Source organism: Astatotilapia calliptera, chromosome 14 (genome assembly GCF_900246225.1).
Source record: "Astatotilapia calliptera chromosome 14, fAstCal1.2, whole genome shotgun sequence".
Taxonomy (NCBI): domain Eukaryota; kingdom Metazoa; phylum Chordata; class Actinopteri; order Cichliformes; family Cichlidae; genus Astatotilapia; species Astatotilapia calliptera.
Window position 1 is genome coordinate 13517570 of NC_039315.1, and position 27544 is coordinate 13545113.

The 27544-nt window shown below is 41.1% G+C and overlaps 2 protein-coding genes across 2 annotated transcripts; both read right to left on the reverse strand.

Moving 5' to 3' along the window:
- Positions 1 to 2322: 2322 nt before the first annotated feature.
- On the reverse strand, positions 2323 to 11149 carry LOC113036594 (extracellular calcium-sensing receptor-like). The gene is made up of 9 exons (XM_026193006.1): positions 11010 to 11149; positions 10308 to 10602; positions 10062 to 10148; positions 9517 to 9786; positions 7327 to 7533; positions 6963 to 7238; positions 3540 to 3767; positions 3320 to 3443; positions 2323 to 3233 (listed from the first exon to the last, which is right to left on the reverse strand). Exons 1-9 carry the CDS (start codon positions 11117 to 11119, stop codon positions 2323 to 2325), a joined length of 2508 nt encoding a protein of 835 aa, XP_026048791.1. The 5' UTR covers positions 11120 to 11149.
- A 6096-nt stretch (positions 11150 to 17245) lies between these two features.
- On the reverse strand, positions 17246 to 21767 carry LOC113036598 (extracellular calcium-sensing receptor-like). The gene is made up of 9 exons (XM_026193011.1): positions 21646 to 21767; positions 21073 to 21367; positions 20824 to 20910; positions 20262 to 20531; positions 19839 to 20045; positions 18775 to 19050; positions 18446 to 18673; positions 18243 to 18366; positions 17246 to 18156 (listed from the first exon to the last, which is right to left on the reverse strand). Exons 1-9 carry the CDS (start codon positions 21750 to 21752, stop codon positions 17246 to 17248), a joined length of 2505 nt encoding a protein of 834 aa, XP_026048796.1. The 5' UTR covers positions 21753 to 21767.
- Between the last annotated feature and the right edge of the window lie 5777 nt (positions 21768 to 27544).

Here is a 27544-nt window from a genome sequence, read left to right on the forward strand (position 1 = left end):
TTTTTCAGAAATCTCTCAGTCAGAACATGGCATATCATGTTTAGGTGGAAACTAGCGAGGTAACTTCCTGCTAACTTCTAACTCTGTTAAATTAAAAAAATTCTGTTTTCATGAATGCCTGGATGTTAAACTTTATTGTTATACCTGGTAAAGCAGCAACGCTGACCATTTTATTAAAGATTAAAGAATTTAGACAGTTTTTAACTCTCAATGATGCTGCAGTGTTTGTTTGACTTTGGGACCTGAAGCGGACAGAGTTTTGGACCCAGATTAGGCTCCTGACTATGGTAGCCGTAATGCTCAGACAATCCATCAAGCGGTGCAACTTTGTAGTTTACCAAAGTCATACTAAGACATTTTTTGACAGTGTTTTGAATGGTGTGTACCACATAAAATTGGTTCGAGGTCAGTAAGCACAACCAGAATTCATACATAAGGCACGCCAGATTATACGACACACTGTCGACTTTTGAGAAAATTAAAGGATTTTGACTGCACCTTATTCTGCAGAAAATACGGTACACAGAAGAAAATAATATATCACAATACGGATTTTAGGCCATATTGCCCCCAGCCCTAGTAGTGTCTGAGAGGTGGCTGTTTTCCAAGGTAAAGAAAATGCTGGATGATACCCCCCACCCACTCCATGACATGCTGGCTAGTCACAGGAGCACATTGAGTGAGAAACTGAGATTGCCAAAGAGCACCACTGAACAATGCAGGAAATCATTCCTGCCCGTGGCCATCTCCCTGTACAACTCCTCCACCTAATATACTGTAAACACTGCAATAGTTACACCCTTTTTGTGCATGCTCTTTTCTACTCTGTAATATCCTTGTAAATATTCTCGATATTTATTTAAAATCACCTCTGTTAACTCTTGATATTTATAATTGAGTGATTTGTATATATTAGTCCTATTTCTTAAATTTGTAAAAATCTGTAATATATTATATTGTTTAAATTGTTTAAACTGTTGCTGTTACTGTCTTGGGGAAACTGTAACCCACATAATTTCCTTAGGGATTAATAAAGTATGCTAGAATTCTGAATCTGGTTTGGAGATAAACTCTCTGGATGAGAATCTTTTTAGAGTATCTTTGGAGAGACCTTCTAAGAAAACTGTTGGAGAGCTTTGTGTGTCTGGGAGCCTGGCATTGTCACTACTCTTAAGTTCTGATTGTCGCACATTTTAAACTGAAAATAATCTGCACTGAAGTTTGAAAGTTGAGACCTGTATTTGAGTCCTGCCTGAGTTGTTTTCATGAAATGATCAGCATGGTTTTGATCACCATCAGTTCAAGACAGACCAAATACAAGAATATAGAGTAAAACTGCTAAATGAATCCAACTTGAAAGCTTAGTTTATTAAAATAATTTCAATTACATTTAACTTCCTTAACCTCCTAGGACCTAGCGTCCACATATGTGGACATCACATTTTGGGTTGGCTAGACCAAAATAATAGGCAGCACGGTGGCACGGTGGTTAGCGCTGTTGCCGCACAGCAAGAAGGTCCTGAGTTCAATTCCAACACCAGGCCGGGGTCTTTCTGTGTGGAGTTTGTATGTTCTCCCCGTGTTTGCGTGGGTTCCCTCCGGGTACTCCGGCTTCCTCCCACCGTCCAAAGACATGCAGCTTGTGGGGATAGGTTAATTGGAAAATCCAAATTGTCACTAGGTGTGAATGTGCGAATGAATGTGAGTGCGAATGGTTGTCTGTCCCTGTGTGTGACTGGCGACCTGTCCAGGGTGTACCCTGCCTCTCGCCCTATGACAGCTGGGATAGGCTCCAGCGCCCCCCGCGACCCTGAAAAGGATAAGCGGAAGCGAATGGATGGATGGATAGACCAAAATACTAAATTTTGCTCTACAAGGGCCTGATTTCCACATGTAAGGACGTTATACTTCCACTGTTCTATTGAAATTTAAAACAAATGTCCTCATATGTGGATCTCATTTTTCTCAGACACAAACATCAAGTCAAAAAAATATATCTGGCAATTCTTTGGTTCTTTGGTTTTTCATTCATCAGGTCCCAATCAGCCCAAATAGCAAAGATAAATTAAAAATGCATGCCGTGAAAGAGTTTGGGTCTTAGGAGGTAAATAGGTTAATTTTACAGTGGAGTGTCAAAAAGTCAATGCTTCTCTTTGAAAAGTCTGGTTGTTTTGTATTTAAACTGCATTTTAAAAGAACAGCAACCAAAAGACGACTAAATAACTGTCTTTAATATTTAATATTTGTTAATTGTATTTGTTTATTTAATTTTTGGCCTAAACTGTGCAAAAAAAAAAATCCTTTTGACATAAACTGAAAATTTTATGACACAATGCCACGACCCATAACAGCTTTCTTTGTGTTCATCTCTGGTCTCAACAGGATTATGTAACATTTGGGTCCAAACAGTGTGATCAAGAGTCCAAAACTTGAAGCAAGAATGGCAAACACCTCCACTGCATCTGCAAGATTTCCTGGTGAGCTGATATAAGCAGGAACAAAGGCCACCCACACAGCACAGAAGATCAGCATGCTGAATGTGATGAGCTTGGCCTCATTAAAACTATCAGGGAGATTCCTCACCAGGAATGCAATTAAAAAACTGAGGACAGCCAGCACACCAATATAGCCCAATAACACTGCAAAACCAACAGTTGACCCAACTGCACACTCATACACTATCTTGTCATTGTGGTATTGGGTGTTTTTATGTGGAGTTGGAGAGGAAGAGACAAGCCAGGTAGTGCAGATGGCTGCCTGAATAGATGTAAGAAACAGAACTGTTCCTCTCTGCTGCATTGCACCAAACCACTTCAGACTGGCTCCCCCTCCTGGCTTGGAGGCTTTGAACACAGCCAGAACAACCATGGTTTTTACCAGGATGCATGAGACACAAAGCACAAAGCTGATGCCAAACGCTGCATGCCTGAGTTGGCATGTCCACATCCTGGGCCGTCCAATGAACAAAAGTGAACACAGGAAACACAACTTAAGTGACAACAATAGCTGGAAACTAAGTTCTGAATTGTTGGCACGTACTATAGGTGTTGTGCGATGGTAGATAAAGATCCCCAGAACAACAACACATATAAATGTTCCCAGTAAGGAGGTTGCTGTTAAACAAATACCCAAAGGGTCATGATAGGAGAGAAACTCTGTCTTCTTAGGAATGCATAGATCACGCTGTGGGTTTGACCAAAAATCCTCTGGACAACTGGTGCACTCCAATGAGCCTAACAAAGAGGGGTTGATGGTGAAATGCATCCTATATTTCACAGAAATTAAATCAATTATGTCATACAGAAAGATAAACACCCACTGCTTGTGTTAGTGATCTTTCCCTCAGAACAAGGGATGCAGTCAAAACAGCATTCGGGCTCCGCCTTCCTTCTCACCATGTGGGTACCAGGAGGACAACTCTCACTGCATACTGATTGAGGTGGCTATTGGATATAAAAAATAAATATTTATTGCCTGCTACAATTCTATATAACTGTAAATGTCATAAAAGGTACTTGTCAAATAAAAACATATCTAACCATTTTGGATTCAAAGTTCCAGAAGATTTTGCCTTCATCAAGTATGAGTTCTTCACCTTTGAAAGCTGTCCTTTTAACATCACCCACATTCTGAACTTTAGTGCTTCCATCAGGGAGCCACAACCAGTTAATAACATCATAAATTGGTACTACATCACCATTCTCGTCAAATGACACTTGATCGCCAAATGGAGTGGTGAAGTTCACTCTTTCCATGTAATAAACAAGCTGTTTGAAAGGAATGTATAATAAATTAATTCGTTTTTACTCTGAAACCAATTATAGAAAGAATGTTTTTTTCATAGATGGACTGTAAAATGATATCACATCTGCCATGGCTCCAGTAACTTTACAGTGAAATCAGTGGCAATTTTTCAGTTTAGTAATCAGATATAATATTATATCTATGGTGCCTACATATATAAAGTCATTTATATCTAAGTCACAATCAACCAAGGCACATTACTAAAGGTCCTGCATAGAAGTTAATGACCTTCATGACTTAAATACATTAACTACTTTTACTCACAAGTATGGCAAATCCCCTTTCAGAAATTCTGTGGGATCAAGGCCCCAGACATCCAGTGGCCCCCAGAACACGAGAGCCCAAGAAGCCCAATGTGCATTTAAAACAATGGAGGGCATGCCCCTCCCATGTTTCAAATGCACTTTAGAACAGCACACAGCAACACCACATATCAGTCGGCAGAGGCAGGCATGGGGTCTTCACACCCCTATTCTCTGGTTACCATCGGGGTGGGGGCTGGGAGGAGGTACCATCACCCCTCTGGGGGTGGTGGTACCTGGACCTGGGGTATAGAGTATTTTTGGGGAGTGTAAGTGTGTGTATAGTGTCCATTTATGTCTGTTTCCACGTTGGGCGAGTGATAGTACATGTGTGTATAAGGGTGGGAAAGTTTGTGTCTGTGTGTGCCTATTCATCTGTGTCAATATGTCAGGTCGAGTCTTAGACTCGACCTCTCTGTGACCATCTCAGGCCCTCCCAGTTGTGGGAGCCAACCCCCCCCCCCCCCACACACACACACACACACACACACACCACACTCCCACAGACGTCGGTAAGTTGGTGGTTCTGGGTTTCCGGGGCTGGGCGCTCAGATGTGTGCCGGCTCACTCCTGGTGGCTGCTTGGTGGGGCCTGACACGGTGGCCCTTCTGATAGTCCTCCTTGGGCTCTCATGCTCTGGGGGCCTCTGAATGTCTGGGGCCTGGATCTCCTCCATGCCTGCTTTATGCCCTGGGGGACGAGGCTATGGCTCCCCACACCCTCTATTTCAATTCAATTTTATTTATACAGCGCCAAATCACAACAACAGTCGCCTCAAGGTAGACCCTACAATAATAAATACAGAGAAAAACCCAGCAATCAAATGATTCCCTATGAGCAAGCACTTTAGCAACAGTGGGAAAGAAAATCTCCCTTTTAACAGGAAGAAACCTCTGGCAGAACCAGGCTCAGGGAGAGGCGGCCATCTGCTAACTAGATTATTACATGAAGAAACCTTTTGAATACAAGCGTGCTCACGCATACACGGGTGCTCACAGACATAAACTATATCTTTCTTGGCTGCTGCTACCTCAAAGCACATTGTGCTTCGTATTAGTATTTAGTGATAGTTACAGTTATCTAGGTTATTGCTGTGGTGTAATGTTTATTGTGTTGCTCTCCTTTTCATTGTTTTCTTTTTCATTTTGTTCTCACTCAACAGGTGATCCAGTGGTTTTTTATTTTTATTTTTTAATTGTCTTCTCTCACTGTCCCTTGTCGGGATGAAATATTATTTTATAATCTATGTTACTATTCATAATCCTTATTTATTACTGTTGCATCATTTATGATTTATCATTATTGTTGTTTCATTGACACATTTGTTGAAGCTGGTCTCTATTTCAGGTGTTAGCATAAGCACATAATAATCTTTCATTGCAGGTGCAACTGTAATCATGTTGTGTGCATATTGCATAATTGAAGGGTTGAGGCTCGGTCAAGTTAATTAATGGTTTGAAGCTACGGGCAGCGCGATGTCTGGCTGATCAATGGAGCAAAGTTCAGCTATTGAAAGGTTGCCTACATGTTTACAGTATAATTTGCTACATATTGTCTGTGTGCATTCAGCAGCCTCCTGCATTGGAGGTGGAGGTGGAGTACTGGTTTGGGCTGGTATCATCAAAGATGAGCTTGTGGGGCCTTTTCGGGTTGAGGATGGAGTCAAGCTCAACTCCCAGTCCTACTGCCAGTTTCTGGAAGACACCTTCTTCAAGCAGTGGTACAGGAAGAAGTCTGCATCCTTCAAGAAAAACATGATTTTCATGCAGGACAATGCTCCATCACACGCGTCCAAGTACTCCACAGCGTGGCTGGCAAGAAAGGATTTAAAAGAAGAAAAACTAATGACATGGCCACCTTGTTCACCTGATCTGAACTCCATTGAGAACCTGTGGTCCATCATCAAATGTGAGATTTACAAGGAGGGAGAACAGTACACCTCTCTGAACAGTGTCTGGGAGGCTGTGGTTGCTGCTGCACGCAATGTTGATGGTGAACAGATCAAAACACTGACAGAATCCATGGATGGCAGGCTTTTGAGTGTCCTTGCAAAGAAAGGTGGCTATATTGGTCGCTGATTTGTTTTTGTTTTGTTTTTGAATGTCAGAAATGTATATTTGTGAATGTGGAGATGTTATATTGGTTTCACTGGTAAAAATAAATAATTGAAATGGGTATATATTTGTTTTTTGTTAAGTTGCCTAATAATTATGCACAGTAATAGTCACCTGCACACACAGATATCCCCCTAAAATAGCTAAAACTAAAAACAAACTAAAAACTACTTCCAAAAACATTCAGCTTTGATATTAATGAGTTTTTTGGGTTCATTGAGAACATGGTTGTTGTTCAATAATAAAATTATTCCTCAAAAACACAACTTGCCTAATAATTCTGCACTCCCTGTATGTGTCTTAATAAAATCATTTGTGTTGACCCACTATGGACTTTCAGTCGTGTGTCTCTTCCTCAAAAATTCGAACCGCAACACTCTCTTCCCCTGTGTTTTTCTTTTCGTCCCTTTCTTTCTCACTTCCTTTCCTATCCCAAAGTCATGTCTGTCCCATCTGCAAAAACTTAAAATAAAATAAAATAAAATAAAATAAATAATAATAACAAAGGGCAATCAAATGGACCAAAACGGCAAGGTTGTGACGATCCACTTGATAAAGTAAATCTGTCCCTCAGACAATAATTCTGATGGCTAAAGAACCAAACGGAACAGGAGAAGAAATCACCCCCCCCCCCCCCCCGAAAAAAAAAACAACAACAAAAAAACAAAAAACAAAACAAAACAAAGCAAGACAAAAAAAAAACACGATGTGTTCAGAGATGGAGTGTAAAATTATACCACACCTGCCAAGGCTCCAGTGACTGTAAGGTGGCACATTTGTTCCCACTGAAGGGCCCTCTTCCTGGCTTGCACCGTAGCATATCATCAAGGGAATGTGCCAGTGCATATACAGCTTTGTACACATTATACTCAGGCCTCAGGTTGGAAATGTCCAAGTACTCAGTGTCAACATTTCCTAGAGCTTCCTGTCCAGTGCATAGTGCACCTCCACCTTCCAGCCAGCCTGCTGGAGCTGGAGCAAATCTGCACTGAAATGTGAATTCCCAAAACTGATTCACCTGAAATATTTTGGAAAATCTTTGTTACACATTATGAAAATATATAATTGTTGTGACTACACACAGAGTAAAAGTGTTTAAGTCTCACCAAGCTATTTCCGTAGCTAGTGTTGTGATGTAGATCAGGACGTATTTGCAACAGGAATTTCCTGAGCCCTGGTATTTCTCCTCGACGAATGGTAATACCCAGTGTACCACCCAGGTATGGCATAAAGTGAGGTGTTTGAAGCACAGCAGATTCTGTCCAGGCCTCGCTGGCTATCCACTGTAGGCCTGTCACATTTTGCCTTACTACCTGTGAATTAGATCAGACCAAATCTATGAAATAATATTGTAATTCCAACTTCTTTACTGAAACAAATTCAAATTTTATTTGTCACATACACAACCATACACAGTATGACACGAGGTGAAATGCCTGTAGCTGTGCAATGCCCGACCATTAAATGACAGTGGTTTTACAGTATTTACAATTTACAGGTTATTACAAAATTTACAGATTTAACTTAGAAATTTACAGTAAAACTGTGAAAATAGCAGAAAGAGATTATAAATTATAGGAAGTGTGCATGACGAAAAACCAGAGTGCGTGTGGTGATGTGATGTGTGTGAGAGTGTAGTCTTATAGTGATGTGATCTGTGTGGGAGAGTCCAGTCCTACACCTGGTTCAGGGCCCGAATAGCCTGGGGGAAGAAGCTCCTCCTCGTCATTCTCTCTGTTTTGGCCTTAAGGGAGCGGAAGCGCTTCCCAGACCTTAACAGTGAGAAGAGTCCATTGTTGGGATGGGAGAGGTCCGTCATAATCTTCCTAGCTTTGGTCTTGCACCGCTTGGTGTAGATGGACAGCAGGTCATGGAGCTCTGATTGAATGATGCGTTCGGCCGAGCGCACCACTCTTTGCAGAGTCTGTCCTGCTTGGTGCTGTTCCCAATCCAGGTGCAGATGTTTCCCGTCAGGACACTCTCGATGGTGCAAGAGTAAAAGTTCTTGAGCACCTTCAGTGGCAGATGGAAGTCTCTAAATCTTCTGAGGAAGAAGAGACGCTGACGGGCTTTCTTAACCAGGGTGTTGATGTGACAGGACCATGACAGGTCCTGAGTGATGTGGACACCCAGGTATCGGAAACTGTCCACTCTCTCCACTGGCGTGCCACTGATGATGTGGGGCTTGTAATTCCTCGCCTGCTTTGTAGTGAAGTCCACGATCAGCTCCTTAGTCTTGCTGACGTTTAGGAGGAGGTTATTCTCCTGGCACCAGGTCTCCAGGTTCCTAATCTCCTTCAGGTAGGCCGTCTCGATGTTGTCGGAGATCAGGCCCACACAACCCGTTCTCACTCCCAAAGCGTAACATTTTACGCTAGGTGACAAATCGTCACCATATTACGTTTTCGGCTACCCACCACGTTCCGAAATGACGACCTCGGAAAAAGAGGAAATATGAGAACCGTCTGGACTGAACCTACACATGTTCGCTCTTTTTCTTCAAATCGCTTAGAAACACGCTATTTAACATCATTAAAGTCCTGGTTAAGGTCAGGAATAAGGTTATGGTCAGGGCTAGGGATAAGGTTAGGTTTAGGGCTGGAATACAGGGCTGGCACGTCTACTACCGCGGGAGCGTCATTGCACTGGATTCAAGCCATAACCCGCCGCGTACCATAAGAACGCCGAAGGTCTCCTTTCGCGTTCCTCAGGAACGCCGCGGGACGTGACAAAACGTCGACACGTTACGCCTCGGGAGTGAGAACGCTCTGGCCCACAACAACAGTGTCGTCAGCAAACTTGACAATGGAGGTGGTGTCTGATGTGGCTACACAGTCATAAGTGTACAGTGAGTACAGCAGGGGGCTTAAAACACAGCCCTGAGGCACTCCAGTGCTGAGTGAGATGGAGGGGGAGACTTGTTTTCCCACCCTCACTCATTGGGGTCTGTCTGTGAGGAAGTTGAGGATCCACTGACACAGTAATGAGCTGAGTCCTAGATCTGTCAACTTGGTGAAAAGCTTGGAGGGAATTATTGTGTTGAATGCTGAACTGTAGTCCACGAACAGCATCCTCTGCCAGTGTCCAGGTGACTCAGGGATGTGTGAAGCAGGTGAGATATGGCATCGGTTTATGAACATAAACATAAACAGTTTATGATCTTTAAAATGAATTCTGAATTATTAAATTTCTGTACTCATTTCTGCACTCACAATGATATGTAATACGTGTTTTAAACAATATAATTATGAAGACCTCTGTAACTAGTAATTATTTAAAGTATTTTAAAGTGAAACCTCATCCATAAGGTGCATCATGCGACTAGGATGTTCAAAGACAATGACAACTCGAGCTGTAGAGGTTTTCATCAAATCAACAATCCTCCGGAGTTCATCTGTGTCTTTGTCCCAGGGCAAAACCTCAGTGTAGGCCAGGCAACCTTCACCAGACACACTCAGCTCAGACTGAAAGGATCTGGCTGCATGAAGTCCATAATCATCATCACTGACGAGCAGACCTGCCCAAGTCCAGCCGAAATGTTTTAGAATCTGGATCATTGCACGTACCTAAGTGAATACAGATTAACGTGTAAGTGCACCGAAAAGAAAAGGAAAACTTTCGGCGTGTTATATTTTTTTTCATCATCCACAATACAGCATTTAAATATAATTGCAATTTAGCCTTAATCTCTGAGATAATACAGATATTAAATAGAGTGTAATTCTCAAAACTAATTATATTATTATTTCTAATATTTTCACATCCTTGTGTTTTCTTCTTTTACACAGATATTGAAACAGACTTTTGCGTTTCCATTTTAATTGTGATGACAAATTTTCACCTGGAAAGCATCACTTGGGATCGTTCTAAAGAAGGATGGATACTTTTGACGGTCACTCAGGCAGGAACATGTGGCAAAATAACTCACCTGTGAAAGATACAGACTGTATATTGGGGAGCTATCCACGTAGAGATATCTTAACTTTGTCATCATGACTGCATTATTTTTTTCATAAAATGATTTTACATTTTCAATTAAATCAAATTAATCCATGAAAACTGTTACATGGTCAAGCAGAAAACTTACCATAGGTACTCTGTACAAGCCTAAGACGTTGGAGATTGCAATAGAATTTGTAGAAGATGAATCACCCACAACCCCTATGACTGGAGGATTTCCAACACATGTATCATCTACTACAATTTGATCCTCTTGACCACTGGCTAATGACAATGCTCCACGGAATCCAATTCCAAGTTCAAGGCAGTTATCATACAGAGTGTATCCCAGAGTCACATTAGGTAGCAGGTTTGAGTTTCTGTTGATCTCATCAATAGCAAAGGCCATGGTCTGTGCAAGCTTAAATCCTAGGACATACACACTAAGACAAGAAAATTTTAATTACTAATATATATATAATACAACACAGGTTTTAAATTACAAGTAAACGAGTGCCTTTTGAAAAAGTTAAAAAAGTAGAAATATTATAAACAATTAAGGATACTGAATAAATAAAGACACAATATATATGCAATAAAATATCTGACAATAAAATATATGTACAATGCAGATTTTTGAAAAATAAGAAAATGAGTGCAGTTTGAAAATGTTGCAAAAGTAATGACATTTTAATCAATTAAGGAAACTGAATCACAATTAAATATTATTGAAAAAAAATGAAGATCCATTGTGTAGTTATTTTAGATATAAAATACATATTTATACTGGAAATAAGTTTAACAGTTTTCTTATTCCATTTTTTTCATTCTGTTTCCCTGTCATAGTTACCCATGGCAAGTAGGCTGTTGTGGCTGCGAGGTAAAAGACAGATCAGGAACACTTGAAAAGAAATGGACTTGAAACAGTCCACCCAGAACCACATCTCCAGTTTTTTGCATCTCATTTAGATGAAACTGTCCCTGCAGCTGACAGGACAAAGAAAACTGAGGAGTGGATTGAGTCGAAGAAACACAGGAATACAGCAAAACAACCACAACTAAATTGTTATGCAAAGATGAGCACATGACAGCTTTCTGAATTGTTGAGACCAGTCATTAGGTTTTATTGTTTGCCATTCCCTTTTATTGACTTGCTGTGTTGTTTAATCTTGCACACCACCCATCAGGGAAGAAGGAGGTGTATACTTTTCATTTGAGATTGCTTTGTATCCAGGCAAACTCAGGGAACACTGTGAGTAAATTAGTCATCAGTAATAACTCACTGAAGAATTGTCAGAGCAACAGGTGTTTCTGTGTGCATATCAAGTGACACAAAAGAAGAATAGCAGAAATAACAGCTCATAATTCATGTACAGCAAAGTTCATGTGGAATGTCTCAACAACATCATATTAAAGAGCTTCAGTCCATATTTGATTTGAAAAAGAATAGAAAACAAAATTGTTGAGGGGACGACAACAAAACAAAACAAAAACAAAGGGGCATGAGCATGGGCAGGACACCAAGCTACAAAGGGCAAGAGGCGACTCGAAAATGTAATGGATGTGGAAGATTGTCCTGAGAAGTAACGTTTTTTTATATGGGGGAAATGGGCGGTTGGCAATGGCATTTTGGGCATTGCATTGGCACCAATTGGTTTTCTCTTGCCCATTTTTGCCCATTTTTGCCCATGTTTGCGAGGTGCTCCTGCTGCTTGTCACACAGGGAGGAGAGGGGCAGGATGGCTGGGTGGAGCGACATCTAATAAGCAGCTCACAAAATAAAACAAAATAAGAACAAACCAACAAACTAGGGCTTTCAATGTAAATGCTGTCATCATGTTTAACGTGATTAAAAGTTTTAACTCAATTAATCTATTTGGAGTGCAGAATGACTCAAAATCCTTGAAATGTCTCTGTCAATGCATTTCGTGCAGTTTTTCCAAAGTTTGTCCATTCTGTGCTCTAGATGGGTTAATTGCATTAAAAATATTAATCACGTTAATCGTGATGAGGCAGTTAACTCATTAACGTTGACAGCCCTACAACAAACACAAAAACTGAAGACATTATGATATAGACTTATAATTTGCACCGACATATTTTCTAAATTCTATCACACAAATATACGCGAAAAGTGAGCACGAGGGCCCTCAGTGCCTGCTTGCTGCTTGCTGATGCTGTGCTGAAGTCTCACACACAACTTGTCGAAAGGGGACGGGGCGGGCTGCTTCCAAATAGTGCACATTTCATTCATAATATTGTCAATCCAAGCCCATTATGTAGTAATTATTTTTCCTGGGTTGTGTGAAATCCCTGCAAAAGATACAGGTAAGCAGATGTGTTTTTGCATAATGGCAGGTATTATGTATCCTGAAACAAGGTAACATTCATTAGTAAGGATTGGGAAAACTTCTGTTTACGTTTGTTAGCCACTTTGCTATGATAGTAAACAGTAGACCGACAGTAGACACTGAGGCGGCTTATTGAATCTTTTGGACTGTGTTCAGCATAATATTAATTAGCCATTAATTGGAAGAGGTGTATTGTTGATTTGTCTAGTATTCACAATGTATGATGAATTATAATGACTGTTTGTTAGCAATTTGCATACTCTCTCTCTCTCCCTATATAAAATATTTATTTGGTTAAATTCAGTATGGTTCCGAGAACAGTTTTCACAATAACAGATGTTAACGGACAATCCTTAATCCATGTTGTGTGTCTGTTTTGGTGTGTGTGTGTGTGTGTGTGTGGGGGGGGGGGCACCAAATTAGCCAGGACCCCCACTATATGTACCAGTCTGTGGTACAGCGTGGGCGACCGTGGCTCAGGGGATTGGGAATCGCATCTGTAACCGGAAGGTTGCCGGTTCGATCCCTGGGCTCTCTGTCCCGGTCGTTGTGTCCTTGGGCAAGACACTTTACCCTACTTGTCTACTGGTGTTGGCCAGAGGGGCCGATGGTGCGATATGGCAGCCTCGCTTCTGTCAGTCTGCCCCAGGGCAGCTGTGGCTACAACTGTAGCTTGCCTCCACCAGTGTATGAATGTGAGAGTGAATGAATAGTGGTATTGTAAAGCGCTTTGGGTGCCTATAAAAGCACTATATAAATCCAATCCATTATTATTATTATTATATGTTGCCCAAATCCATCAGTCAATCTCATGTTCCATTTTCCCCAGACTCGTGAACAACACCCCGAGAATTAAATTAAATTCTTTCACTTGGGGTAGTAATTTGTCCCAGATGGAGTCAGCATTCCACCCTTTCCGGCTGAGAACTATGGTCTCTGACTTGGGGGTGCTGATTCTCACACCACTCCAGTGCAAGCTGGAGGTCACCCCCCGATTAAGCAAACAGTGCCACATCATCTGCAAAAAGTAAAGAAATTTTGAGCTGATTTTATATTCAGTTCAAAATTTCAATTTTTTAGTGCAATCTTCACATACTTTAACCAAAGCACACTCTTTGTGAAATCACCTGCTAATTATATTCACAGTATTCATTCACTGTGTCTTTAGGGATTCACTACATTAGCTTAGTTTACCTTGTGGCTGACTTGCTAGGAGCAGGACTGTGATGGTATCAGCCACACAGGGGTAAATTAGTCCATTTTTTACTTTATTAGTTTGCTTTGCAGTTTTCTTCATTAATCATTTGGTTAAACCTAACACTGGTATTATGAGGCGCACACATAGTAACATTGTGTGGTTTTTCTAAAATGTTTTGTTATATAAATTATGTTTCTCTTTCTTTGAGTTACCTGGGTTTGGGCGGTGGCTGTTTCCTGTCTGGGCAAAAGGCGTGGCTGAGGACTCTGGGAACAAAATGCCTGCTCAGCAGGACCAACCATGGGCTTACCAGGAGCCCCCTGCTCCTGGTAAGCCCATGGTAAGCCAGTGGTCAAGAGGATCAAATTGTAGTAGATGATACATGTGTTGGAAATCCTCCAGTCATAGGGGTTGTGGGTGATTCATCTTCTACAAATTCTATTGCAATCTCCAACGTCTTAGGCTTGTACAGAGTACCTATGGTAAGTTTTCTGCTTGACCATGTAACAGTTTTCATGGATTAATTTGATTTAATTGAAAATGTAAAACCATTTTATGAAAAAAATAATGCAGTCATGATGACAAAGTTAAGATATCTCTACATGGATAGCTCCCCAATATACAGTCTGTATCTTTCACAGGTGAGTTATTTTGCCTGAGTGACCGTCAAAAGTATCCATCCATCCATCCTTCTTTAGAACGATCCCAAGTGATGCTTTCCAGGTGAAAATTTGTCATCACAATTAAAATGGAAACGCAAAAGTCTGTTTCAATATCTGTGTAAAAGAAGAAAACACAAGGATGTGAAAATATTAGAAATAATAATATAATTAGTTTTGAGAATTACACTCTATTTAATATCTGTATTATCTCAGAGATTAAGGCTAAATTGCAATTATATTTAAATGCTGTATTGTGGATGATGAAAAAAAATATAACACGCCGAAAGTTTTCCTTTTCTTTTCGGTGCACTTACACGTTAATCTGTATTCACTTAGGTACGTGCAATGATCCAGATTCTAAAACATTTCGGCTGGACTTGGGCAGGTCTGCTCGTCAGTGATGATGATTATGGACTTCAGCCAGATCCTTTCAGTCTTTCAGTCTCGGTCGTTGTGTCCTTGGGCAAGACACTTCGCCTGTTGCCTACTGGTGGTGGTCAGAGGGCCCGGTGGCGCCAGTGTCCGGCAGCCTCGCCTCTGTCAGTGCGCCCCAGGGTGGCTGTGGCTACAATGTAGCTTGCCATCAGCAATGTGTGAATGTGTGTGTGAATGGGTGGATGGCTGGATGTGTAAAGCGCTTTGGGGTCCTTAGGGACTAGTAAAGCGCTATACAAATAGAGGCCATTTACCATTTTATTTTCTCTTATTGGGAAAAATGAATTGTGATACTGGAGATTGGAGATTGGAGTTGCTCACCATCAAGATGGTGCTGGAAGAATTACAATTGGCTGAGTGGAGACTGGCTTGAGGACACGGATTGGACGGACCAAACTCCCGAGAGGATGAATGCATGACAAGCCTTGTGGGCCCTTTTCTTTCTTTGCTTCATCTTCTCCATTATCTACAGACTTGGATCATTAAACCAGATGCTTTGTCCAGACCGTTCTCCTCCATGGATAACAAACCCGAAGATGAAACCATCCTACCTCCATCTTGTATCACTGGCTCTCTAACACTGGAAATCATGTCTTTAGAGGATGCTTAGAGGAAGGAACCGGATCCAAGCGGTGGACACCCCAACCAGCTCCACGTGCCCTGCATCCTCTTGAAAAATATTCATTGGGTACTTACAGCAAGATTTTTGTGTCTTTCATACCAAATCTTTTCTTCACAATCTGTTCTGGTGACCCGCTTTAATGACAGAAATCTGAGAATATGTCCTTGCCTGTTCACAGAATAAACCTTCCAAAACCCTGCAAGAAGGTTTGTTGAGGCCTCTTCCCACTTCAAGCTAACCTTGGTCTCATGTAGCCTGAAACATGAGTTATACTTACCACCATTAACCGGTTTTCCAAAGCAGCCCATTTTGTTGCTCTCCTGAAGCTTTTGTCCATCATCAAAACAGCCCAGCTCCTCATTAAACATGTCTTCTGACTTCATGGCATTCCCAGTGATGTCGTGTCTAATATCGACCCTAAAGGTACATCTTCAGTATGGAAGGAGTTCTGTTCAGGGCATGAGCTCAGGTTAGTTTATCCTCTGGTTTCCATCCACAGAGAAACACAGCGTATAAAACAGGAGCTAGAATTCGTACTCTGCTGCATTGCCTGTAGAATACAATCCACCTGGAGGGGAATAAGGTGGAATATGGCCATAACACGATGACATCCTCAGCCACGGGTCTGTCACTGTTTGAGGCATCCTTTGGCTACCAAACTACTCTCTTCCCCTCTGCTTGAGGGTGAACTAATGGTGCCCTCAGCACAGTATCATTTCCACAGGTGTTGCTATCTATGGAAAGCAACCTAATCTGAACTCCTGAGAACCGGAGATCAAAATAAACGTGTAGTCGATCATAATCGAACTCCTGCACCAGCCTATCAACCAGGTCAAAAGGTTTGTTTTTCCACAGAGAACATTCCCCTCCACATGCAATCAAAGAAACCCAATTTCACCAAACATCTTGAAGTTGTTTCTGGCTCTCTGCCTCATCTCTCTCCTTATCTCTTTGTCTGCGTGTGTGTGTGTGTGTGTGTGTGTGTGTGTGTGTGTGTGTGCGAGTGTGTATTCCGTGTACTTTGAGTACTTTGAGTTTTGTGCATTGTCTGGACTTTTCATAGGTTCCTGCCTTTTGGTTTCTACATAACACTGGATGTCCACTCATCTGTCACTGATGACTTTGTTAGTGCCTCTTCTTAATTGGCTGGTCACAGGAGCACGTTAAGTTTGGGAAGACACTCTAGAAAAGTGTTGGAGAGCTATGTGTGGCTGGGAGCCTGGCATTGTCACTACTCTTAAGTTCTGATTGTCGCAGATTTTGAACTGAGAACAAACTGCACTGAAGTTTGAAAGTTGAGACCTGTATTTGAGTCCTGCCCGAGTTGTTTTCATGAAATGATCAGCATGGTTTTGATCACCATCAGTTCAAGACAGACCAAATATACAAGAATATAGAGTAAAACTGCTAAATGAATCCAACTTGAAAGCTTAGTTTATTAAAATAATTTCAATTACATTTATCTTCCTTAATAGGTTAGTTTTAGAGTGGAGGGTAACAAAGTTAATGCCTATCTTTGAAAAGTCTGGTTGCTTTGTATGTAAACTGCATTGTAAAAGAACAACAGCAAAAAAGACTGAATAACTTTCTTTAATATTTAACATTTTTCAATTACTTCTTTATTTAATATTTGGTCTATACTGTGCAATATATACAACACACACACACACACACACACACACACACACACACACACACACACACACACACACACACACACACACACACACACACACACACACACACACACACACACACACACACACACACACACACCCACACCCACACACACACACATATTGACATAAACTGAAAATTTTATGACACAATCCCACGGCCCATAACAGCTTTCTTTGTGTTCATCTCTGGTCTCAACAGGATTATGTAACATTTGGGTCCAAACAGTGTGATCAAGAGTCCAAAACTTGAAGCAAGAATGGCAAATACCTCCACTGCATCTGCAAGATTTCCTGGCGAGCTGATATAAGCAGGAACAAAGGCCACCCACACAGCACAGAAGATCAGCATGCTGAATGTGATGAGCTTGGCCTCATTAAAACTATCAGGGAGATTCCTCACCAGGAATGCAATTAGACAACTGAGGAAAGCCAGCACACCAATATAGCCCAATAACACTGCAAAACCAACAGTTGACCCAACTGCACACTCATACACTATCTTGTCATTGTGGTATTGGGTGTTTTTATGTGGAGTTGGAGAGGAAGAGACAAGCCAGGTAGTGCAGATGGCTGCCTGAATAGATGTAAGAAACAGAACTGTTCCTCTCTGCTGCATTGCACCAAACCACTTCAGACTGGTTCCCCCTCCTGGCTTGGAGGCTTTGAACACAGCCAGAACAACCATGGTTTTTACCAGGATGCATGAGACACAAAGCACAAAGCTGATCCCAAATGCTGCGTGTCTGAGTTGGCATGTCCACATCCTGGGTCGTCCAATGAACAAAAGTGAACACAGGAAACACAACTTAAGTGACAACAATAGCTGGAAACTAAGTTCTGAATTGTTGGCACGTACTATAGGTGTTGTGCGATGGTAGATAAAGATCCCCAGAACAACAGCACATATAAATGTTCCCAGTAAAGAGGTTGCTGTCAAACAAATACCCAAAGGGTCATGATAGGAGAGAAACTCTGTCTTCTTAGGAACACAGTAATCACGCTGTGGGTTTGACCAAAAATCCTCTGGACAACTGGTGCACTCCAAGGAGCCTGACAAAGAGGGGTTGATGGTTAAATGCATCCTATATTTCACAGAAATTAAATCAATTATGTCATACAGAAAGATAAACACCCACTGCTCTTGTTAGTGATTTTTCCCTCAGAACAAGGGATGCAGTCAAAACAGCATTCGGGCTCTCTCTTCCTTCTCACCATGTGGGTACCAGGAGGACAACTCTCACTGCATACTGATCGAGGTGGCTATTGGACATAAAAAATAAATATTTATTGCCTGCTACAATTCTATATACTGTAAATGTCAAATAAAAACATATCTAACCTTTTTGGATTCAAAGTTCCAGAAGATTTTGCCTTCATCAAGTATGAGTTCTTCACCTTTGAAAGCTGACCTTTTGACCTCACCTACATTTTGAACTTTAGTGCTTCCATCAGGGAGCCACAACCAGTTAATAACATCATAAATTGGTACCACATCACCATTCTCATCAAATGACACTTGATCGCCAGATGGAGTGGTGAAGTTTACCTTTTCCATGTAATAAACAAGCTGTTTAAAAAGGACATAGAATAATTAAATTACTTTTTGCACCAAAAGTAATTATAAAGCAAATGATTTATTCAAAGGTGGTGTGTAAAATTATATCACACCTGCCAAGGCTCCAGTGACTGTAAAGTGGCACAGCTGTCCCCACTAAAAGGCCCTCTTCCTGGCTTGCACCGCAGCATATCATCAAGGGAATGTGCAAGAGCATAAACGGCTTTGTACACATTATACTCAGGCCTCAAGTTGGAAATGTCCAAGTACTCAGTGTCAACATTTCCTAGATCTTCCTGTCCAGTGCATATTGCACCCCCACCTTCCAGCCAGCCTGCTGGAGCTGGAGCAAATCTGCACTGAAATGTAAATTCCCAAAACTGATTCACCTGAAATATATTGAAAATTATTTGCTACACGTGATGAAAATATATATTTGTTGTGACTATCACTATCACTATGAGCTGTTCGCACTTAAGTAAAAAGCACAATCACTTCATGCGGATACCCTTTCGGAGCCAGCTGCGGTCGCAAGGCTGGAGCCGAACAAAAACACCCTGATAACGACTGCGTTTAGTCTGTTCCTTCCTATTCCATGTAAGGCCACCTGGGTTGGCTGGAAGACTGTTTACTTAGCCTAGCAGGGTGAAGGACACTTTCTCAGCTGAACTCTGGACACGCACACACATACATATACACTGATATGCACACACTCATCCCCCCCCCCTTTCCAAACGCCTTCAATGCTTGTTGCCTCTTGGGAACACGGCGGTTCTGAGCCCGCGCTGGAATGGTAGCGCTGGGCAGGATGGCTGCTGTGGTTGCTTCGGATTACTCCTCACCCCCCACCCGACCCTGTGGCTTGTCACGTGTTCCATAATGTTGTGTCGTGGACATTTATGTGCTTTTTTGTGCAGAGGAGTTTTTTTGTTTCCTGTTCTCATACTGTCCTCCCAGGAGCCCAGTATGAGTAGAGGTCTCTCTTGTACTTTCCCATTTCAGTGTTTTTTTTTCTTTAAGGCTGCTGATCTCTGAGCTTTATCCCCATGTGATGTCTGTGTTATGTGTGTAAGGTAAGGGGGGGGGGGTCCTATTTCACTGCAGGGCAAACTGCACGTGACGAATAAAGCCTTGATTGATTGATTGATTTGATTGATTGAAAGGGTTCAACTCTCACCATGCTATTTCCGTAGCTACTGTTGTGATGTAGATCAGGACGTATTTGTAACAGGAATTCCCTGAGCCCTGGTATTTCTCCTCGACGAATGGTGATACCCAGTGTACCACCCAGGTATGGCATAAAGTGAGGTGTTTGGAGCACAGCAGATTCTGCCCAGGCTTCACTGGCTATCCATTGTAGGCCAGTCACATTTTGCCTTACTACCTGTGAATTAAATTAGACCAAATCTATGAAATGATACTATAAGTAGAACTTCTTTAGTGGCATTATTATGCCAATGAGGCAGCTATTCATCTTGTAAATAAAATTTATGTAATTATTTTCTGTACCAATTCAAATAATGATGTAATACGTGTTTTACATGATATGGTGATTCAGACTTTTGTAACTAGTAATAATTAAAGTGTTTTAAAGCCAAACCTCTTCCATCAGGCTTATCATACGACTAGGAATTTCAAAGACAATGACAACTCGAGCTGTGGATTTTTTCATCACATCAACAATCCTCCTGAGTTCATCTGTGTCTTTGTCCCAGGGTAAAACCTCAGTGTAGGCCAGGCAACCTTCACCAGACACACTCAGCTCAGACTGAAAGGATCTGGCTGCATGAAGCCCATAATCATCATCAATCACAAGCAGACCTGCCCAAGTCCAGCCGAAGTGCTTTAGAATCTGAATCATTGCACGTACCTAAGTGAATACAAATGAAAGGGTAAGGGCATTAAAAAGATTTAAAATAAAACTTTTCAGTGTATTATGTGTTTATCAGCCTTCACAGAACCGCATATATATATATACGTATATAACTGCAATTTAGCTTTTTCTCTGAGATAATACAGAAATGGAGTGTAGTTGTTAAAAATAATCATATTATCATTTCAAACATTTTGATATCCTTTTGTGTTCTCCCCCTTTACACAAATATTGTCTTCTTCAAAAATACTTTTGTGTTTCCATTGTTATTTTGGTGACAAATGTTTACCTGGAAAGCATCACTTGGGATCGTTCTAAAGAAGGATGGATACTTTTGACGGTCACTCAGGCAGGAACATGTGGCAAAATAACTCACCTGTGAAAGATACAGACTGTATATTGGAGAGCTATCCACGTAGAAATATCGTAACTTTGTCATCATGACTGCATTATTTTTTTATTCATAAAATGGTTTTACATTTTCAATTATATCAAACTAATCCATGAAAACAGTCACATGGTCAAGTAGAAAACTTACCATAGGTACTCTGTACAAACCTAAGACGTTGGAGATTGCAATAGAATTTGTAGAAGATGAATCACCCACAATCCCTACAACTGGAGGATTTCCAACACATGTATCATCTACTACAATTTGATCCTCTTGACCACTGGCTAATGACAATGCTCCCCGGAATCCAATTCCAAGTTCAAGGCAGTTATCATAAAGAGTGTATCCCAGAGTCACATTTGGTAGCAGGTTTGTGTTTCTGTTGATCTCATCAATAGCAAACGCCATGGTTTGTGCGAGCTTAAATCCTAGGACATACACACTAAGACAAGAAAAAGTTATTATTGAATAAACAACAAGATTTTTAAAATGTAACATATGTTGCAAAATTACTAATATTATAAACAATTAAGAAAATTCAACAATAACAATTAAATGTATTGTTTAACATTAATAAAAGCAGCTGCATTTTTCAAGATACATGCATTTATTTCCGAATGGCATAGTTATTTTAGATACAAAATATTTTCTTTGAATTAAGTTTGATAGTTTTTCTTTTTCTTTTTCTTTTTTTTTGTAGTTTTTTTCCGTCATTGTTACCCATGGCAAGTAGGCTGTTGTGGCTGTGAGGTAAAAGACAGATCAGAAACACTTGAAAAGTGGACTTGAAACAGTCCCCCCAGAACCACATCTCCAGTCTTGTGCATCTCATTTAGATGAAACTGTCCCTGTAGCTGACAGGAAAAAGAAAACTGAGGAGATGATACACTAGTAGTAACACAGGAATACAGTAAAACAAGCATGACTAAATTGTTATGCAAAGATGAGCACATGGCAGCTTTCTGCATTTTTTACACCAGTCATTAAGTTTTATTGTTTGCCATTCTCTTTTATTGACATGCTGTGTTGTTTAGTTTTGCACACCACCCATCAGAGAAGAAGGCGGAGCATACTTTTCATTTGAGATTGCTTCAAGCAACCTTACCAATCAAGGGACTTAAAAGAAGAATACCAAGAATTCATGCTTAATGTCTCAACAAGGCCATATTAAAAACTTCTATCCATATTTGAATTGAAACAGAAAACACAATAGTTGAGTGGGCAACAAAAATATATGAAAGCGAAGGAGGGTAAAGGGACCACTCTTGGTTTTGATAAGTTTATGTTCCTTCTAATCATAACCCATATCCACTGTCATTCTTTATGGGAGTGCCGAAGTCTAGAGTTCTAAGATGGGGACACAGTCCAGCTCCTCCCTAGGGCACCTCCTGCAACAGACGAGCCCACAAGAGGGCAGACCCATTTTTATCTCTTCAAGCTGCACCTGACCAGTCTCTGTTGATTAAGGTCCAGCCATTAGGCACACTCCCGTAAACCCCTTAGCATTATTTGGTATTGAGATAAAACATGTATTGCATTTTTAGGTCTATGTATGTGACTCACAAAAGGAGTTGACTTGGAAGTGAACAACTGGGACTTTTATTGCCTCAGTACAACTCATAAACACATACAATCACAATCAACCAAGTTTGTACACTAATAGTGCTTTTTTGGGTGAATAGATGTAAAAAAAAGAAAGAAAAGTTTGTCTTGGACTTTGCTGAAGCTCTCTTAAATGAATAAAACAAATTAAAGTCTTCCCATCCTAAAGTTAGAAGTTTCCAATCTGAATTGTCCTTTAAAGTTTGTTGAAATCCATACTGTTAGGGACGTGTCAATGTCCAGACCCTATTGTCTACTACCTGGGTAGGACTAATAGTGCATAAGGCATATCTGAAATTCAAGTTATTGCTTGAATCAGTTCTTCTGAGAATTCCCATATTCTGATTGCATGGCTGGCTACACCATTTCACAATCATCCATTTTTTAAAATCTATTTTTATTATAGTTTACAACATTGCAACTTGTACTTGTCAATGTTCACAAGTAGGACAGTTACAGGAACCGCAATGCAGAAATGTAGATTAAAATAAGAACTGCAATTACGAAGCACAAAACAAAACTAGGAAGCAAAACAAAACCCAAGCAAGCAAACAAACAGACAACAACAAACAAAAACAAAACAAAACAAAAACAAAAGCTTTATGTAATATTAAATAACATGTGACAAACTTAGTGTTAGGAGGTGGTGGGTAGGTGTATTGTTGTTGTTTTGGGTTTTGTTTTCCTTTTTGGTTATAGGTAGGCGAGGCGGGGCTTGATGGCATTCCAACACACCTGCGACGCATCGGACGTCATCTGTGAGCGCTTTTAGGGAGCAGAGTCACGGACGTCTGGTGCCGGAGTATTGTCGCTGTCACAAGTGGTAACGAGTTAGCACAGGCTGCATCTGTTGATTTTACGCTATGGAGCTGTATGTTTTAAAGGATCCACGTTTCGCCTACTTTTCTTTGTCTTAGCCTGTTCCATCGCCTGCCCACCTACCTAGGATTTTGTGTTGACTATTGTGGATCCGCGACGGAGTGCTACGTACCATCAGGCGGCGATCACCGCAGCGACTGTGGTTTGGGTGGTCAAGTAAGCTCTCCAACTCTCTCCGTCCACTTGTGTTTAACGTTCGGCTATCAACGGTATGTCATAAGCCCTGTTTTGTTCCCTGTTGTCAGGTAGCTCCGGTGCGTCTGCTGCCTACCTGCATGCTTCGACTCCGTCTCATCGCCTCGGTGTTTATCTCCTGGCACATTTTTAGTTATCACTGTATATAGCCCCTTCCCTTGTAAATATTCCCCTTACTCGTGTATATAAAAACTTGCATCACAAACTATTCTGCGTCCGTGTGTGTTTCTGCCACGTAATCCATCTGTGTAATCCAGCACACCTAACACTTAGCCATAAATGAACAAAACGAGACAGACCTATGCTAAATTATTGAAACAGTAAAGCATGTATGGGTCGCCAACGCTCAATAAACAATTCTCTCTGAATCCGCAGAGCATATGTTATTTCCTCCATCTGGTAAATTTCTCTTACTTTATCAATCCACATATTATATGAAGGTGGGTCAGGATTCAGCCATTTAATAGTGATACACTTTAGTGCTGCTGTAAGCAAGATTCTTAAGAGATACTTTTTATTGTTTCCCGCAAAACAATTTGGCAATACTCCTAAAATGGCTAGCTGTTGGTCTTTTGTTAATGGTTGTTGGAAAACTGTATTGAGAACTTTAAATATGTCATTCCAAAGTGAACAGATTTTTGGGCATGACCAGAATATACCGTATTTTCACGACCATAAGGCGCACTTAAAAGTCTTAGATTTTCTTCAAAAAGTACGGCGCACCCTATAGCGCAGTGCGCCCTGTGTGTTGTAATGAGGACGTAGTAGAGAACACCATGAGAACGCTAAAGGGTGAAGTGTGGCCGAGTTGGAGGAAAGACTCGAGCGGTGGATCATCGAGCAAAGAACGAGCGGGAGAAGCGTTTCGACGGTCACCATTCGGCTAAAAGCAGTTTCACTTTCACTTTTTATGAAACGGTGCCATTTTTCCATCAGGACCAGAACTACGGTAGCGCAGCAACTTCCAGCGGATTATAAGGAAAAGCTGGCCATCTTCCGCTCCTACTGCAGCAAACACATCGGCGACAAAAACATCCAGCCCAGCCACATCACTAACATGGACGAGGTCCCGCTCACTTTTGACATCCCGGTGAGTCATACTGTGGAGAAGAAGGGGACCAGCACGGTAGCGATACGCACAACGGGGTATGAAAAGTCTTCTTTTACTGTTGTGCTTGGCTGCCATGCTAATGGACAGAAACTGCCACCTATGGTGATATTTAATCGAAAGACTTTGCCTAAAGAGAAGTTTCCAGCAGGAATCATCATTAAGGCAAATGAAAAGGGCTGGATGGATGAGGAAATGATGAAAGAGTGGCTGAGGGAGGTGTATGTAAGGAGACCAGGTGGTTTTTTCCACGCATCACCATCGCTCTTAATCTGTGACTCTATGCGTGCCCATCTCACAGCCGATGTGAAAAAACTAGTGAAACAAATGAACTGTGAGCTTGCTGTCATTCCGGGAGGCCTGACAAAGGAACTCCAACCCTGGACATCGGTGTGAACCGCCTGTTCAAAGTAAGGCTGCGAGCGGCCTGGGAGCGATGGATGACCGATGGAGACCACAGTTTCACCAAGAGTGGAAGGCAGCGCCGGGCGAGTTACGCCACAATTTGCCAATGGATTGTACATGCTTAGGCTAACATGTCTGCTGGCACTGTTGTTCGAGCTTTCGCAAAAGCCGGCATCATTTCCGAGGAGCCGCACGGCACGGAAAGTGACTCTGACGGTGAAGGAAGTGAACCTGGCATGTTTGATGGAGATTTAGCGCAGCTGTTCAATTCAGACACAGAGGATGAGGACTTCCATGGGTTTGATGATAAAAATGTGAGTACCAAACTTTGTTTTGCTCCTGCTTTATTTTTAAATATGCACACTTGTATGCTTGTGTGTTGTTGATGATGACGATTACCGGTAATAGAAATGTGAGTAAGGTACCAAACTAAGGTTTGCTCCCGCTTTATTTTTAAATACGCATACGGTACTTGTATGCGCCCTATAATCCAGTGCGCCTTATGTGTGTGTTAAATACAGTAATGGCACACATAACTGAGACTGCGCCTTTTTTTTTTTTTTTTTTTTTTTTCTTCGCCTGTCCCGTTTGGCTCTTTTTCCATCAGAATTATTGTCTAAAGGCAAAGAAAGATGCCCAACGGATTTACTTTACCAAATTGACCATCCCAGCCTTGCCGTAATGGTCCATTTGATTCACCATTTATTGTTTACTTTATTTTCACTTACTGAATACGGGACAGACTTGACTGGGGGAAAGAAAGAGGGTAAGAGAAACAGCTGAGAAGAGGGACGGGGGAGAAGGGCAAAAAACAAAAACCAACAGAATGAGCAGAAAAAAAAAAGAAATAAAAAATGCATATATCAATCACCTGGATCACCAAGAGGATCCCAGGTGTCGTCTGAGATTTGAGTGCCAGTCTCAGCTTCCCACCTTGCCTTAATATTCAAAGTTGCATTTGTATTGAAACTCATAAATGCGTTATAAAAATTACTGATTAATTTTGGGGAGGAATTACTTTGAAATATTTTTAGAAATAGTTCCTCAATGGATGAGGGTTCCAAAACTTGCCTCCATTGTTTATGTTTTGTTAAAAAGCTTCTTAGCTGCAGAAATCTAAAAAAGTCAGAAGAAGGAAGCCGAAACTGACCTCTCAACTGTTTAAAGGAGCTCAGGTGCCCATTCCTCACAACAACATTTTCTGTTCTTAACAAGAGATCATTAGCTTCTTTTCCTAGTCAATGACTCATACCACATCACGAGAGAGCTACAGAATCTGTGAGATGTCGTCTTTCAGACCAGAGGGCGTGTCTGTTTACGTGCTGTCAGGTGAGACGAGCTAAAGAGCTTTATCTGCTCTCATTTGCTGTTTTAGCTGTTTGGTGGTTGTTGAAATAGTTGTGAGCTTTAACCTGAGATTCTGGGGTTTCTGGGAAAATACATTTATATTTAAAATTCAGTTCAGGATATAATTAAGCAATATTGCAAAAATATCAAGCTAAAATCACTTTGAATCAGGAAATCCATCCTAAATAATCACTGTTTACAATGAAAAGTGCCATTTTCATCCTTACATCTTAACAACTAAATGTACCTTAATATACAGTGCAAATACTTAAAAAAAAAAAACAACCCTAGCCTGGCTTTTTAAGAATGAACCTTTTTAATATAAACGGTGAAAGTACCTATATTTAATTACCTCCCCCTACTGTGATATGGCTAGGGGGCATTCTCATAGCTGAGGTTTCTGAGCTTAATCGGCTAGTAAAATACATTATCTAAGCTTAGATCTCACGGGAAGGGACAGACAATGCTTCCTGTGCACAAGACGCAAGGTCATAAACGCAAGACAGCCTGACAGCACTCCCGTGTGATAATAATAAGCAATAGCTTTAAATGACGAAAAGGGGTTTGTAGCCTTGTATTTCACATGGGTTACACTCATCAATGGTGATGACATAGTACCTGATGCTCTTTATTTGATGCTGCTAATGTGTCAATAAACAGAGTATTACACTGCTCAAAAAATTAAATAAACAATAATTTGAAAACAGATCAGATCTCACTGGGGGAAATTTAGGGGGAAACTTAGAAGTTGAGGCTGTCTCCCCACTGACCTTAACATTAGTCTATTGAAAGATCGAATGAGCAACACCAGAGACTTCAGTTGATAGAACAGGTGGAAACACAAAACAGTCACTAAGAGGAGCATCATGGTTAGCAGTCTCTGAACTAGGAACAACTAGGAGCACGGGGTCTAGTGGCACAGCAACAAAACAATCAGTCTCTGACCCTGTTAGCTTAGCAGTGGTTGGTCCAAAATCAAAATGCTCAGGCTGAGCATGAGAAAAACAGTCACTTTCACTCACCAACAGGGTTTTCTCAGCATGATGGTGGTGTGAACGCCACTTCCTCCAGGAAGAAGGAGGA